Here is a 13,955-nt window from a genome sequence, read left to right as displayed (position 1 = left end):
AAAAAAGAAAAAAAAAAAAAAAAAAAAGGTTGGAGGAAGTATTAGTATTAGGTGTAGTTTAGGATAGGTATGTTTATATGGGTCGATAATCTGATCAATTCGAATTACCTAATCCAACTCATAAAAGTCGAGTTCGATTATATATTTTTTTTTTCAATTTGGGTTGGATTGAAATTTCTTAAAACTAAAAATTTGGTTTTGTTTAAAGATTATATTTTTTTTTCGCCCGTCCAACTCGAAAAAAGGTTACAACCCAACTTACATCTACTTTTAAAAATGTTAAAAATATTTAATGTTTGTAACGGATAATGAGTTATTGTGATTTGTAAATGTTTGATGTTTGATGTTTTAACTATATTTGAGTTATTAATCTAACATATATCGGGGGTGGATAAGATTTTCTTTTATATATATATATTTCTCCCTACACAAGGTTATATACTGTGAGCCGTTGTGGTTACTCTCTTGCTTGTTTGTACAACGTCTCTTTAAAAAATCTCTCTCTGCCCTCTTTCTCTTAAACCGAGGTCAGAGGCTTGAGCATATGTCACTTGGCCGTAGGGGACGCGAGAACAAATTGGCTTAACTCACTGGTTGTTGGAAAGTGAGTGCCGCACAATCGCAAGTCCGCTACCATCAAGAGTGCGATTGTGACAAATATATTTATCGTGTAATTTGGTACTTTCAATGTATCAATCAAAGAACAAATTAATCATGGAGCAGTGTATATAAAAGTTAGTTGATGATATCCATATAACAATAAATAACATTGTAGTTTTTATATTTATAATACAAAAATGAATATATCATAACATTTATGTTATGTGTTAGTTTGTTCATGCAAATGTGTCGTTTATCATTATCCATCCCAACATAATTTAACTGAATTCTTAAGTAAAATTTTAAAAATAAAATTAATTATTTTCTTTAAAAAAAGAAACTTAATTTAATTTTTGAAAACGTATTTAAAAAATAGGGGTAAAAAGAATAGATAAATAAATAAATAAAAATACATGGTGGATTTGGTTTAGAGATTTAAATAGAAAATTAATGATTTTATTTTTACATTATATTTTTAAGAATTAAGCTATAAGTTGTCTTTTTTCTAAAAAAAAATACATGGTGGATTTGGTTATTTGTTTGCTTTTTATTAAATATATATTTTTTGAAATTGAAAAAAAAAAGCTATTAATAACTATTTTGTAGCTTTTTAAATTTAGTTTTTTAAAAAATTACAATATTACACTCAGTATTTCAAAACTAAAACAAAGATAAATATTGGAAATATTATTTTTATAATTTAACTTAAAATATATGTGAAAATTATTATTAGTAAATAATCCCCGAATTTTATGGCTCGGATATAAGAAATTAAATAATTATTGGCCAGTATTAATATGACGTGGAGCTTACGCAATTAAAAGATAAAATCGAAATAAAAACTGTCTTTTTTTTTCTTTTTTTCTTTACTTATCCGAACAGTATTTAATTTGGAATTAAATGTCTTAAAACAGAGCCCAACGCCGAAAAGCCTAAAACAGAATCAGAGAGAAAAAACGGTTTCTCTCTCGATGGAAGACGGAAATAAACTCTACAGTCATACGGTTTCTTCCTCGGGGGAAAATCCTCAATCATTTTTTGATGACTGAAAATTCTCCATTCATTTCTAAAAATTTGTCTGCTTCGTCCTTTTCCTGTTCGTGGCTTTCTTTTGTCCTGTTTGTTTAGAATTAATTGTATTATTAGGATTTTTTTGATTGTTCGACTGGGAGGATCGAAATGAGGATTGAGAAGGAGGCCGAGGCTGTTTCAGCGTCCCGAAATCATCTGGTTTTCGCTTACTATGTTACTGGTCATGGATTTGGCCACGCTACTCGCGTTATTGAGGTCAGCTTTGTTCATCCAATTCTATTGATCGTGTTTAGAATCAACTTTTTTTCTTTTTTCTTTTTTTTTTTTCCTTCTGGTTTGATGAGAAATTGTGAGTTTGACTTACGAACATGGAACCTGTAGGGCTGGAGATTTCATATTAAGCTGAATTATCGAGGAATTTTTGGGTTTATTTAGCGTGTTCCTTTTGAATTTCGATTTTGGGGTTTTGTTTTATGTGTTTTGCTTCGTTGAGGGAGTGGGGTTATATGGGACGTGAGAATTTTCCCATTTTTTGTTTTGATTGCTTACTTTTTACTCCGGCGATCATATCCTGATTATCGAAGATGTTTGACGTAATGCTTATGTGAAAAGGTTGTTCGACATCTTATACTTGCTGGGCACGATGTTCATGTGGTCAGCGGTGCTCCGGAGTTCGTTTTTACTTCGGCAATTCAGTCTCCTCGGCTGTTCATACGAAAGGTAATTTCAATTCCAATGGCAGTTCAAGAGATTCGTTTCTTTTCTTTTATGAAAGTTTAATTTGATTTTAATTCTTTTTCTTTGATGTTTTAATCAATTTGTTGTGTTTTACATTTGCGATGCATTTTTGAATGAATGACCATGTCATTACTTAGAACAAACAGTATCATTTGATTTGGATATGCAAACCATGTCAATTCTTATGCGAAAATGATTCTGTAGTGTTTGTAAAAGTCTCATTACTTATCAGGTATTGTTGGATTGCGGAGCTGTTCAAGCAGATGCACTGACAGTGGATCGGTTGGCATCATTGGAGAAGGTGAATGGAGAAATATTTAATGTTTCTTTTCTTGTTTATTGTGAGATCCCACTTCGGTTGGAGAGGGAGGGGAACGAAGTATTTCTTATAAGTGTGTGGAAACATCTCCCTAACAAACATGTTTTAAAACTGTGAAACTGACCACAATACTGACAGGCAGAAGCTGACAATATCTCCTAGCAGTGGGATTGAGCTGTTACAAATAGTATTAGAGCCAGACATCAGGCGGTGTGTTAGCGAGGACGTTGGACCCCCAAGGAGGATGGATTGTGAGATCCCACATCAGTTGGAGAGGAGAACAAAGCATTCCTTATAAGGGTGTGGAAACCTCTCCCTAGTAGATATGTTTTAAAATCGTAAAATCATAAGGCTGACGACGATACGTAACAGGCCAATGCAGATTTATCTTCGCACCGGTTATCTGTTTCCGTTATTCTCCCCTGATCCCTTAAAAAAAGAAACTACATTGAAGGCTGGAGCTACCGGCTATAGCCTTCACTATATTCTTATTAGTTTATGCTTTATCATTTTCTTTTTCCTTCTAATTGTGTTGGTGTTTTTTTTTTTTTTTAATCTATTAGTATCATGAGACAGCTGTGGTGCCTCGTGCTTCTATTTTGGCAACCGAAGTAGAGTGGCTCAATTCAATCAAAGCTGACTTAGTGGTAAATGATTCTCATAGTATGTATACTAAATAGTGCAATTCAAACTGCATAATATCATTATGATGATACATTTTAGGCTGTTAATTAGTTGATTATCATTATCATCTAATATCAAAAACCCAAGCGGGAGATTCTTTTGCTTTAAACCACATATCTAATATAAATAAGGCTTGGCGGATTTGCTTTTGTTGCCATGATAAGCAGGTTTCAGATGTTGTACCAGTTGCTTGTCGTGCTGCTGCTGATGCTGGGATTCGATCTGTTTGTGTCACAAACTTTAGGTAACTTAATGTTTATCAATTTCTTATTACTCAGAACTGCCAGTATCTCTTAAATTTTAATGCTCTTTTCACTTGGCACTTAAAGTAGATTTGGCAATATCTTGCATTGTTCCAAAACTCTCTTGTTTGGCTAATGATCATTAGTTCATATTTGCAGTTGGGATTTTATCTATGCGGAGTATGTGATGGCGGCAGGGCATCATCACCGTTCTATTGTCTGGCAGGTGAATCAATCTCTTTCTTCATTAATGTGTTGCCGAGGCCTTGATCATGCTGATTAGAGCTATATGAAAAGAATATGGTCTTGTTTTAACATTACCTTTCTGTTATCTCCTTGTAGTAGCCCTTGATTGGTCATTTCTTGTTAATTCGTTATGTCTTTTTACAGATTGCAGAGGATTATTCACATTGCGAGTTCCTGATTCGCCTTCCCGGATACTGCCCAAGTATTAATGTCCTACCAATCATTTTCTTAACAATATCACTACTCATGGCTCTGGGTATTCTCTTCTTTACATTTATAACTATACAACACATCCACCTTTTGCAGTGCCTGCTTTTCGCGACATCGTTGATGTACCTCTAGTTGTTAGAAGGCTTCATAAGCAGCGCAAGGAGGTACTGTCTTGTGGAGTTTTGTTAAATCTCTTGATCATTTTAAGTCATTAACCCTGTCTTGATTCATTATTATAGGTCAGAAAAGAGCTTGGAATTGGAGAAGATACAAAGTTAGTTATCCTCAATTTCGGGGGACAGGTTTGTCTCAGTATTTTAATGCTTTCATTGCTTTCTTTTATGAAATTGAGATGTCTGCAAAGACGGTATAATAGCTTTCGCTTTTGAGCTAACTTTTCCCTTTCTTGTTTTTGTCTCTCTCACTGGCAGCCTGCCGGCTGGAAGTTGAAAGAGGAATACTTGCCCCCAGGCTGGCTGTGTCTGGTATCTTTTGAACATCTTATTTCCATCATTTTCATAAGATAACTAGGTGATTCTATGATCACGGACACGACATTGTGCCATTTTGACTATTGGTTCAGGTTTGCGGTGCTTCTGAAACTGAGGAAGTTCCACCAAATTTCATCAAACTTGCAAAAGATGCATATACACCTGACCTAATAGCTGCTTCTGATTGTATGCTTGGTGAGTTATGAATAATATCGTCAGTTATTGTTGTTGAGGATGGTTGGGAGGGAGTCCCACGTTGGCTAATTTAGGGAATAATCATGAGTTCAAGTAAGGAATACATCTCCATTGATACGAGGCCTTTTGAGGAAGCCCAAATCAAAGCCATGAGAGCTTATGCTCAAAGTGGACAATAGCATACCATTGTGGAGAGTCGTGGTTCCTAACATGGCATCAGAGTTATGCCCTTAACTTAGCCATGTCAATAGAATCCTCAAATGTCGAACAAAGAAGTTGTGAATTTCGAAGATGTAGTCAAAAGTGACTCAAGTGTCGAACAAAGGGTGTAATTTGTTTGAGGACTCTAGAGAAGGAGTCCATCCTCGATTAAGGGGAGGCTATTTGAGGGCTCTATGGTGTACTTTGTTTGAGATGAGGATTGTTGAAGATTGTTGGAAGTGACTACACATTGGCTAATTTAGGGAATGATCATGGGTTTATAAGTAAGGAATACATCTCCATTGGTTTGAGGCCTTTTGGGGAAGCCCGAAGCAAAGCCACGAGAGCTTATGCTCAAAATGGACAATATCATACGATTGAGGAGAGTCGTGGTTCTGAATAGTTGTGCCCCGAGCTTAATTGGATTAAAAGAGGTAGATTAATATTCTTACTGTTCTTTCAGGCAAAATTGGATATGGAACTGTCAGTGAAGCATTGGCATTCAAATTACCTTTTGTCTTTGTTCGTCGTGATTATTTTAACGAAGAGCCATTCCTTAGGAATATGCTTGAGGTGAAATTGAATTGCTGTCTTCTAATGTGTACTCCATGTATTCTGGTTGTTCATAATCTAATTATTTCATCATCTCATGAACAGTATTATCAAAGTGGAGTTGAGATGATAAGAAGGGACCTACTCACAGGTCATTGGAAACCATATCTCGAACGTGCAATTAGTTTGAAACCTTGCTATGAGGGTGGCACCAATGGTGGTGAGGTATGGTCTTCTACACATTGTATCAGCATGTTCTCGCAGTTCTTCTCGATTCTATTTAGTTTGTCTACCTTTTTCCATCGATAAAGACGAAGCGCTTCTCCTTTTATGTTCATGGGGTACGATTGTTCTAGTTTCTAATTCTCTCTTTGAAAAGTTCAGGTTGCAGCTCATATCTTGCAGGAGACAGCCAGTGGCAAAAACTATACATCGGATAAGGTCAAAATCAACTTTAGTGTACTCGTTTTTTATCACTCGTAATGACGATTATTTCCGTAGCTGAGTGAAATTTGTTGTTTGTATATGGTTGGTGTATGAGACATCTTGTGTTATTCTCATTTTTCTCTATAGTTTAGTGGAGCTAGAAGATTGAGGGATGCTATAGTTCTTGGTTATCAACTCCAAAGAGTCCCAGGACGAGATCTATGCATCCCAGATTGGTATGCCAATGCTGAAAGTGAACTTGGTCTTTCGTCACCACCATTATCTGTAGAAGGGAGGGGCTCTCACATGGAATCGTGAGAACTTTTTGAACTTGAAATGTAGTTTTATCTTGAAAACAGGTAGATTCTTGTTTTTTAATCTAATAATATCTGTTGTTGTATGATCATGACTTTTAATAGATATATGGAAGACTTTGATGTGCTTCATGGAGATGTTCAAGGTCTTTCTGATACAATGAGTTTCTTAAAGAACCTAGCTGAATTGGACTCAGTATATGATAAGGGAAACGCTGAGAAACGCCAAATGCGAGAGCGGAAGGCTGCTGCTGGGCTTTTTAATTGGGAGGTCGCAATTTTGTTGTCTTTTTTGTTATTTATTTTTGGTGAGTATAAAATGGGAATACTTATTATATGTATATTTGTGTATACAGGAAGATATTTTTGTGACGAGAGCTCCAGGAAGATTGGATGTCATGGGAGGCATTGCTGACTACTCAGGAAGTCTTGTTCTTCAGGTAAAGTTACGCTTTTGTTCTCAAACTTCAAATACTTATTCCTTATTTATAGTAGCGATTCTAACATGCTCTTTCCCTCTCTCTTTTGTTGTTGTAGATGCCTATAAGAGAAGCATGCCATGTAGCTGTGCAAAGAAACCATCCGACTAAGCACCGCCTCTGGAAACACGCTCAGGCTCGACAGAACGCCAAAGGAGAAGGGTCCAAACCTGTTCTTCAAATTGTAAGTCGTAACGTTAATCACCATGGACTTCTTCCTTTCGTTTTCTCATTAATCATTATTTTCTCTACTTGAATAGGTGTCGTATGGGTCTGAGTTGAGTAACCGTGCCCCGACGTTCGACATGGATTTGTCGGACTTCATGGATGGGGATAAGTCAATGTCGTATGAGAAAGCAAGGAAATATTTTGCTCAAGATCCTGCACAGAAATGGGCAGCATACATTGCAGGCACCATATTGGTTTTAATGAAAGAGTTGGGTGTTCGTTTTGAAGATAGCATCAGCTTGCTGGTAGGCAAAACAAATTGTGTTATTTTTTTTGCCCAAAGTATTATCTTTCTAAAAGAAAATGTGATATGGGGGATAGTTTTAGGGCCTTTTGACATATTACTCGATAAGAAAGGTTTTAGATAAGTTTTTCTTTCAACTTTGGAGATTTCTCCACTATTCAGGATGGATGTTCTAATTGTTCTTGGTCATTGATCCCATTTAATATGGGACAGGTTTCGTCGTCAGTCCCCGAAGGGAAGGGTGTATCGTCATCGGCGTCGGTGGAGGTTGCTTCAATGTCTGCCATAGCTGCTGCTCATGGTAATTTCTAGAACCTTTGCTTTGTATGGAGTAGGCATTTGTCAATGAATGAAATAGAATGAAATGGGAAAATATTGCAGGATTAAGTATCAGTCCAAGGGATCTGGCGCTCCTTTGTCAAAAGGTATGAACTTTAAACTGAGGTTGATTTTGTTCAATTATGTTATATCTACTTGAGCATAAGCTCTCGTGAGTTTGTTTTTTGATTCTTCATACCAATAGAGATATATTCCTTATTTATAAACCCATGATCAATCTCTTAATTAGTCAATGCGGGATTCCTTTTCCAACAATCCTCAACAATCCTCGCCTCGAACAAAGTACACCATAGAGCCACTCCTGAGGCCTATGGAGCCCTCAAACAGCCTCTCTCCCCTTAATCGCGGCTCGACCCCTTCTCTGGAGCCCTCGAACAAAGTACACCCTTTGTTCGACACTTGAGTTACTTTTGACTAAATTTTCGAGGGTCCCAACTTCTTTGTTCGACATTTGAGGATTCTATTGACATGACTAAGTTAAGGCATGACTCTAATACCATGTTAGGAATTACGACTTTTCACAATAGTTTGATAATTGTCCACTTTGAGCATAAGCTCTCATGACTTTGCTTTTGGGTTTCCAATTAGACCTCATACCAACGGAGATATACTCCTTGCTTATAAATCCATGATCAATTCCTTAATTAACCGATGTGAGACTCTTCTTCTAACCATCCTCGACAAATTATATTATCTACATGTAGCCTTTTTGTTTCTTTTAAAGAACTAAGAAGTGTTGAAAACGTTAATTGACTAGGTGGAGAATCACATAGTTGGAGCACCGTGTGGAGTGATGGACCAGATGACATCCGCGTGTGGTGAAGCTGATAAACTGCTAGCAATGGTGTGTCAGGTATGATATCATAATATCCCGTCCAATCAACGCCCTATTAAAACCTAAACCAGAAGAAGCATCACGTGTTCTTCAAAATATAAAAAATGGCTCGAGAATGATAAGCTTTTCTTACTCAATGTGGGATCTTTTTGACACACAGCCCACTCCTCCTAGGCTGGCCTGGTCCCAGCGACCCCTTTGTGAGGAGACACCCAAGGTGTCCCTGAACATATAGGTTTTGCCCCTCACCTGAAGGGTTCTGGAATACCTAGAGACCATTTTTCATATATTTCATTAACAGCAACCCCCTCTTTAACATATCTGAGTACTTATTTTACAGGGTAATAATAACGTGTTTTGGAATTGGATTTCGTTTTGTTTTTCAGCCTGCGGAGGTGATTGGGCTGGTTGATATACCTCGTCACATTCGATTTTGGGGAATCGATTCAGGAATTCGACACAGGTAACCTTATATCTTTTTGTCAATGTTATTCACTTTTTTCTTGCCAATTACTTCGATTCTTCCATGTTTTTTTTTTTATGTTTTTTAAAAAAGTTACCTTTTTCCTTGATAAGTTGTTATCTTTTTAATATATTCTCTCTACCATACCTCTTTGGCTCTTTCCAACTTTTACCTTTTTCTTTCTTACTTTAAATTTGTTTCTCTCAACTTTTTTCCTCTATTTTTCTTTTCTACCAAGTCTTTTAGTTTTCTTTCTTTCTTTAATACACATCTTTCTAACCTTTTAACCTTTCTCTTTCTCAACAACTTTTTCACTCCAAAATTTATCCTTCCTATTTTTTTCACCATAACCTTTTTCCCCCCTTAAACTTTTTCTTTCTAAATTGTATCTTTACAAAGTGCTATATTTTCAAAAGACAGAAAACATCAAATAGTTGTTAATCTTCATTGTTGGTGGTGCAGCGTTGGTGGGGCGGACTATGGGTCAGTTAGAATTGGAGCATTCATGGGGCGGAGAATGATAAAGTCGAGAGCATTGGAGTTGTTATCAAACTGCTCATCACCGGCCAATTGCATAAGCCAGGATGACTTGGAGGATGACGGCATTGAATTACTGGAAACCGAATCCTCCTTAGATTATCTATGCAATCTCCCGCCTCACCGCTATGAAGCCATGTACGTCAAGCAGCTGCCAGAGACGATAACAGGGGAGGCTTTTGTTGAGAAATATTCGGATCATAACGATGCTGTTACGGTGATCGATCCAAAGAGGGTTTATGGAGTCAGGGCCTCTGCTCGTCATCCTATCTATGAGAATTTCCGTGTCAAGGTATGCATTTGCTTTGGCATTTACATTTTGCAATTTCAAGTACTATACAACTATAGAAGGTCAGACTATACATATTTAGTTTTATGAGATTCCACATCGGTCGGAGAGAGAACGAACATTTCTTATAAAGGTGTGAAAACCTCTCCATAGTAGACACATTTTAAAATCATGAGGTTGACGACGATACGTAACGGGCCAAAGCAGACAATATCTTTTAGTAATGGGTTTGATCTGTTACAAATGATATCAGAGCCAGACACCAGAGGTGTGCCAGTGAGGACGCTGGACCCCCAAGGGGGGTGAATTGTGAGATCCCACATCGGTTGGAGAGAGGAACGAAACACTCCTTATAAGGGTGTAGAAAACTCTCCATGGTAGATGCATATGATTGATTGATGGGTGGATGTTGAATATGGTTATGGCTTGGATTTGAAGGCCTTCAAAGCGCTGCTCACATCTGCCACTTCTGACGACCAACTCACATCTCTTGGAGAATTGCTGTATCAGGTACTACCATATATATGCCAACTCTTACAAAAGCTCTTTCTAAGTGAAAAAACCAAATAAAAATGGTAATATTTGCATTGTGGTTGGAGCGCAGTGCCATTATAGTTACAGTGCGTGTGGACTGGGTTCGGATGGGACGGACAGGCTCGTCCAATTGGTTCAAGACATGCAGCACTCGAAGGTATCCAAATCCGAAGATGGGACATTGTATGGAGCAAAGATTACCGGTGGGGGCTCCGGTGGAACCGTCTGCGTAATGGGTCGAAACTCCTTAAGCAGCAGCCACCAAATCATCGAGGTCTCTTGTCTTTCTTCCTTTTGCACTTCCTCTCTTCCCTCCCCATATGGTTGTTTATTTGATTCTTGTAAGCTTTTAATTGGTGATTCAGATACAGCAAAGATACAAAGGAGCAACAGGGTTCTTGCCATATGTGTTTGATGGTTCTTCCCCTGGTGCTGGTAAATTTGGATACCTCAAAATTCGAAGGCGCTTATCATCCCTCAAAGCTAAAGAGCAATAGCAAGAACATCATTCATACACTTTCTTGAGATATAATAAGGTATACTACCTCACAAATACGAGTGGTGAGGAGGATTCGAACTTATATCGACTTACTTTCATTCATCGCTATTTATTTGTGGAATAAAATAATTTAATAATTTTTCTTTTAAGGCTTCCATGATCTCGGTGATATAGCTTGACAATTAAATGAGGTAATATAGTGCTTGTCAAAATAATTCGGAAAATCAAATGTATGACAACAAAATATTTCACGTTTGCATTTATTATGTGTATGAACTCTAGATGGATGCAAGTGAAGCAGGCTCCACATAGTTGGCTATTTGTCAAAATAATTTGAAAGATCAAACGTTCTTCCATTTTTGTATGAATTCTGTCCCACGACATGAGCTCTCTATATTATTATTAGCTCTATATATTTGTATTTCAGTCACCTTAATCAAATTTTAACTCTATCTGATTTCACGTAATTTGATTCGTGTACGAAAATTCTTTTAATTCAATACAACGAAAACTTCATTCGAAATTATTCAATTCAATACAAGGAAAAGGTCGGAAAAAAAATCATTACTTATTTCAATCGTTTTTTTACCTAAAAAAAAAAAAGAAAATTGAATTTGGAAGAAATGTGATGGGGAGATGTATTTTATTATTGGTTTGAAATTAAACAAAAACAAGCGGAAGTGGGACCCAAAGAACGTGGGTAACAATAAAGAAATGGGTGTCTGCCACGTGTCCACGTTATTATCTTTGAATAAAAATATTCCCGTTTGGTGATCGATCATCCACCCTCGTCGTTGGACTTAGTAGCTGTAATTGGCTGGCCATATCCAATCAGTGTTGAAATTTGAGGGTGCCAGGGGTATTTTGGTCAATTTCCCTGTACCACGCCAAAGAGTTGTTGAGAATTTGTCAACCCGAGGAGGAGACAGACTGTACACCCTCCCCCTATTATTTTTTCTTTTTATATTTAACCCAATTCCCACCTCTCATAATCCAACACGTGTCCACTATAAGGGTATTCTTGTAATTTTGCCACCGATCATATATTATTTATTTACGTATAATGCCGAAATTAAAAGATTAACAATCGGTGCTGCTATGAATGTTACCATCTAGCACGTTGGTCGTGACCATTTTGTACAAATTATATTTATTTTTAATTAATTAAAGTAATAAATACACCATTTTATTTTTATCTTTATTGTTCATGCGTGTCACTAACTTATTTTTAAAAGACGGTAACATTACTAATTAAACAACAAAATGGACTTAGAAACGAGGGAATGAGTCAACTGATGAACATCTCCGCCATTGAAAAAAGAACACATTCGTAAATCTAATTGGTTAGATCTACCCTCATCAATACCAAGGTGAACGCTCGAGTTCAAAATTACCATCATACCCCTTGAAGTATCCGTTACATGGCATCGAGTCGTTCGGTGCACATGGGTTCAGTAATATAAAATTTAAAACTATAGGACCTTTTTATGATTAAAAAGTAATTGGAAAGAGTAAATTACTTTTTTAATATGTAATTATGAATTATAAAGAGAAAAATGATTAAAAAAATTAAAAGGAAGAAATTGGGGAATCTGAAGCATTATTGGGGGAAGAGAAGGCTGTGTTTGAAGCCTTCCACGTCACCGCTCTCTTTTATTTATTTATTTAATTTATTTCTTTTTTGTTTATATAAATATATATCTTTGCCATTGCTTTTCATTTCAACTTCCCAGAGAGAAATGAAGATGGGTTTTCAATTTCTAATGGTTTTGGCTTTATTTGCCACTTCTTCAATGGCTCAGGCTCCCGGCGCTGCTCCGGCTCAGCCACCCACCACTCCGGCCGTTCCTCCGCCGTCTACTCCTCCCCCAGTAGTCGCTCCCGCCACCCCACCACCGGCTGCAACCCCACCTCCCGCCACTCCTCCACCAGCCGTGACCCCACCTCCTAGCCAACCACCATCATCCCCACCGACCCAACCACCAGCTTCACCTCCCACATCACCAACCCCACCACCAAAGGAAGGCCCGGCCTCATCTCCGACACCATCCTCTGCCTCGCCGCCATCACCACCATCGGAAGGAATGGGCCCGTCCGCTAGCCCTGGACCCAACTCGCCGCCACCTCCACCGGGAGATAACGGCGCAGCCACCGTTAGCCGGGGAGTGATGGTGGGCGGCGCTGTGGCGGGAGCTCTGTTGGCAATGGTGTTTGCTTAGATAGATTTGTTGAGGGAATTTAAAATTGAAATTGAAATTGAAATTGAAATTGATGTAGCGTTGTTTGTTTAAAATTAATTTGGTGTATGTTTTGTGGATTTGGAGTTTGATTATTGATTTGTTGTTGTTCTTCGGTGATTCATTATTCTAATTGTTGGTTACATATCATAGTGTACATCCAATTATCTTCAATAAACATTCATACATTTATGATGCATTAAAACAAAGTGAAAGTTTCTCTAGATCTCGAACAAATTACTACCACTTTTTTTAGAGATAAAATAAAATATTCTATGTTCGATAAATTTCGAATAAGACGTTTTTAGATCTGATAGATTTTGAACGAAATTTCTCTAGACGTTCTAGAATGTTTCTGATCTCAAATCTAAAAAAAGTCTAGTTTACTTGTGCGATTGTAGTGGGACGTCTTGGGGCTAGATGTTACAATTGCACCCCTCGAGACGTTTACAAGTGATTGCGTGGCAGTCACTTGCAATTTCGTGTGAGTCAGCTAATTCAAAATTGTGTCACCTATGGCTGGATGACGTATGTTCAAGCCTCTAGGTCCTGTTTGATAAAAATGTTTTAGAAAACGAGGGCAAGGAAATTTTTGAAAGAGAGTTCAAAAGGAAAGTTGAAAACAAAGTCATAGACTATAAATGAGAAAGGCAACCCAACGGCTTAGATAACATGTAACTCACCAAGAATTGACGACTAGTCACATGGGGTTTGGCAATGAAAGTGGTAATGGAAAAGAGCGAAGTGATACAACACAAGGGGTTTGACATGCAAGGGGTATGCGGCCATGGGTAAGATGCCTACAAGCATGATCTCGACACTAGACCTAGATTTACAAGTCAAAGATAGAGGAAGAAAGAGAAAAAAATAAAAGAGGAAGAAAAGACGTTTGAGGTTGAGTCAATAGATTTGAGTGTGAGGTTGAGTTGTCAAAGGGTTATTGGAGTTAGGGGTGTACATGAGCGGGTTTGATTGGGTTGAAGGAATTTTTTAGACCAACCCAAATGTTCGGGTTGGTTGA

The 13,955-nt window shown here is 37.5% G+C and overlaps 2 protein-coding genes across 2 annotated transcripts; both read left to right on the top strand.

Annotated features, from left to right (window-relative positions):
- Positions 1-1,520: 1,520 nt before the first annotated feature.
- Positions 1,521-10,857, top strand: LOC111436075 (L-arabinokinase-like). Its single transcript, XM_023073769.1, has 27 exons — positions 1,521-1,887; positions 2,245-2,352; positions 2,603-2,671; positions 3,253-3,336; positions 3,541-3,617; positions 3,775-3,841; positions 4,006-4,063; positions 4,168-4,235; positions 4,311-4,373; positions 4,503-4,556; positions 4,655-4,757; positions 5,422-5,531; positions 5,616-5,735; positions 5,895-5,951; positions 6,084-6,250; positions 6,356-6,521; positions 6,607-6,690; positions 6,788-6,913; positions 6,990-7,202; positions 7,415-7,502; positions 7,583-7,626; positions 8,298-8,393; positions 8,762-8,838; positions 9,301-9,667; positions 10,103-10,174; positions 10,269-10,472; positions 10,564-10,857. Exons 1-27 carry the CDS (start codon positions 1,780-1,782, stop codon positions 10,693-10,695), a joined length of 2,982 nt encoding a protein of 993 aa, XP_022929537.1. The 5' UTR covers positions 1,521-1,779; the 3' UTR covers positions 10,696-10,857.
- A 1,552-nt stretch (positions 10,858-12,409) lies between these two features.
- On the top strand, positions 12,410-13,126 carry LOC111436080 (classical arabinogalactan protein 9-like). Its single transcript, XM_023073775.1, has one exon. It carries the CDS (start codon positions 12,437-12,439, stop codon positions 12,914-12,916), a length of 480 nt encoding a protein of 159 aa, XP_022929543.1. The 5' UTR covers positions 12,410-12,436; the 3' UTR covers positions 12,917-13,126.
- The last annotated feature ends 829 nt before the right edge of the window (positions 13,127-13,955 follow it).

This window comes from Cucurbita moschata, unplaced genomic scaffold, assembly GCF_002738365.1.
Source record: "Cucurbita moschata cultivar Rifu unplaced genomic scaffold, Cmos_1.0 Cmo_Scf00051, whole genome shotgun sequence".
NCBI lineage: Eukaryota > Viridiplantae > Streptophyta > Magnoliopsida > Cucurbitales > Cucurbitaceae > Cucurbita > Cucurbita moschata.
This window is presented reverse-complemented; position numbering and strand designations above follow the sequence as displayed.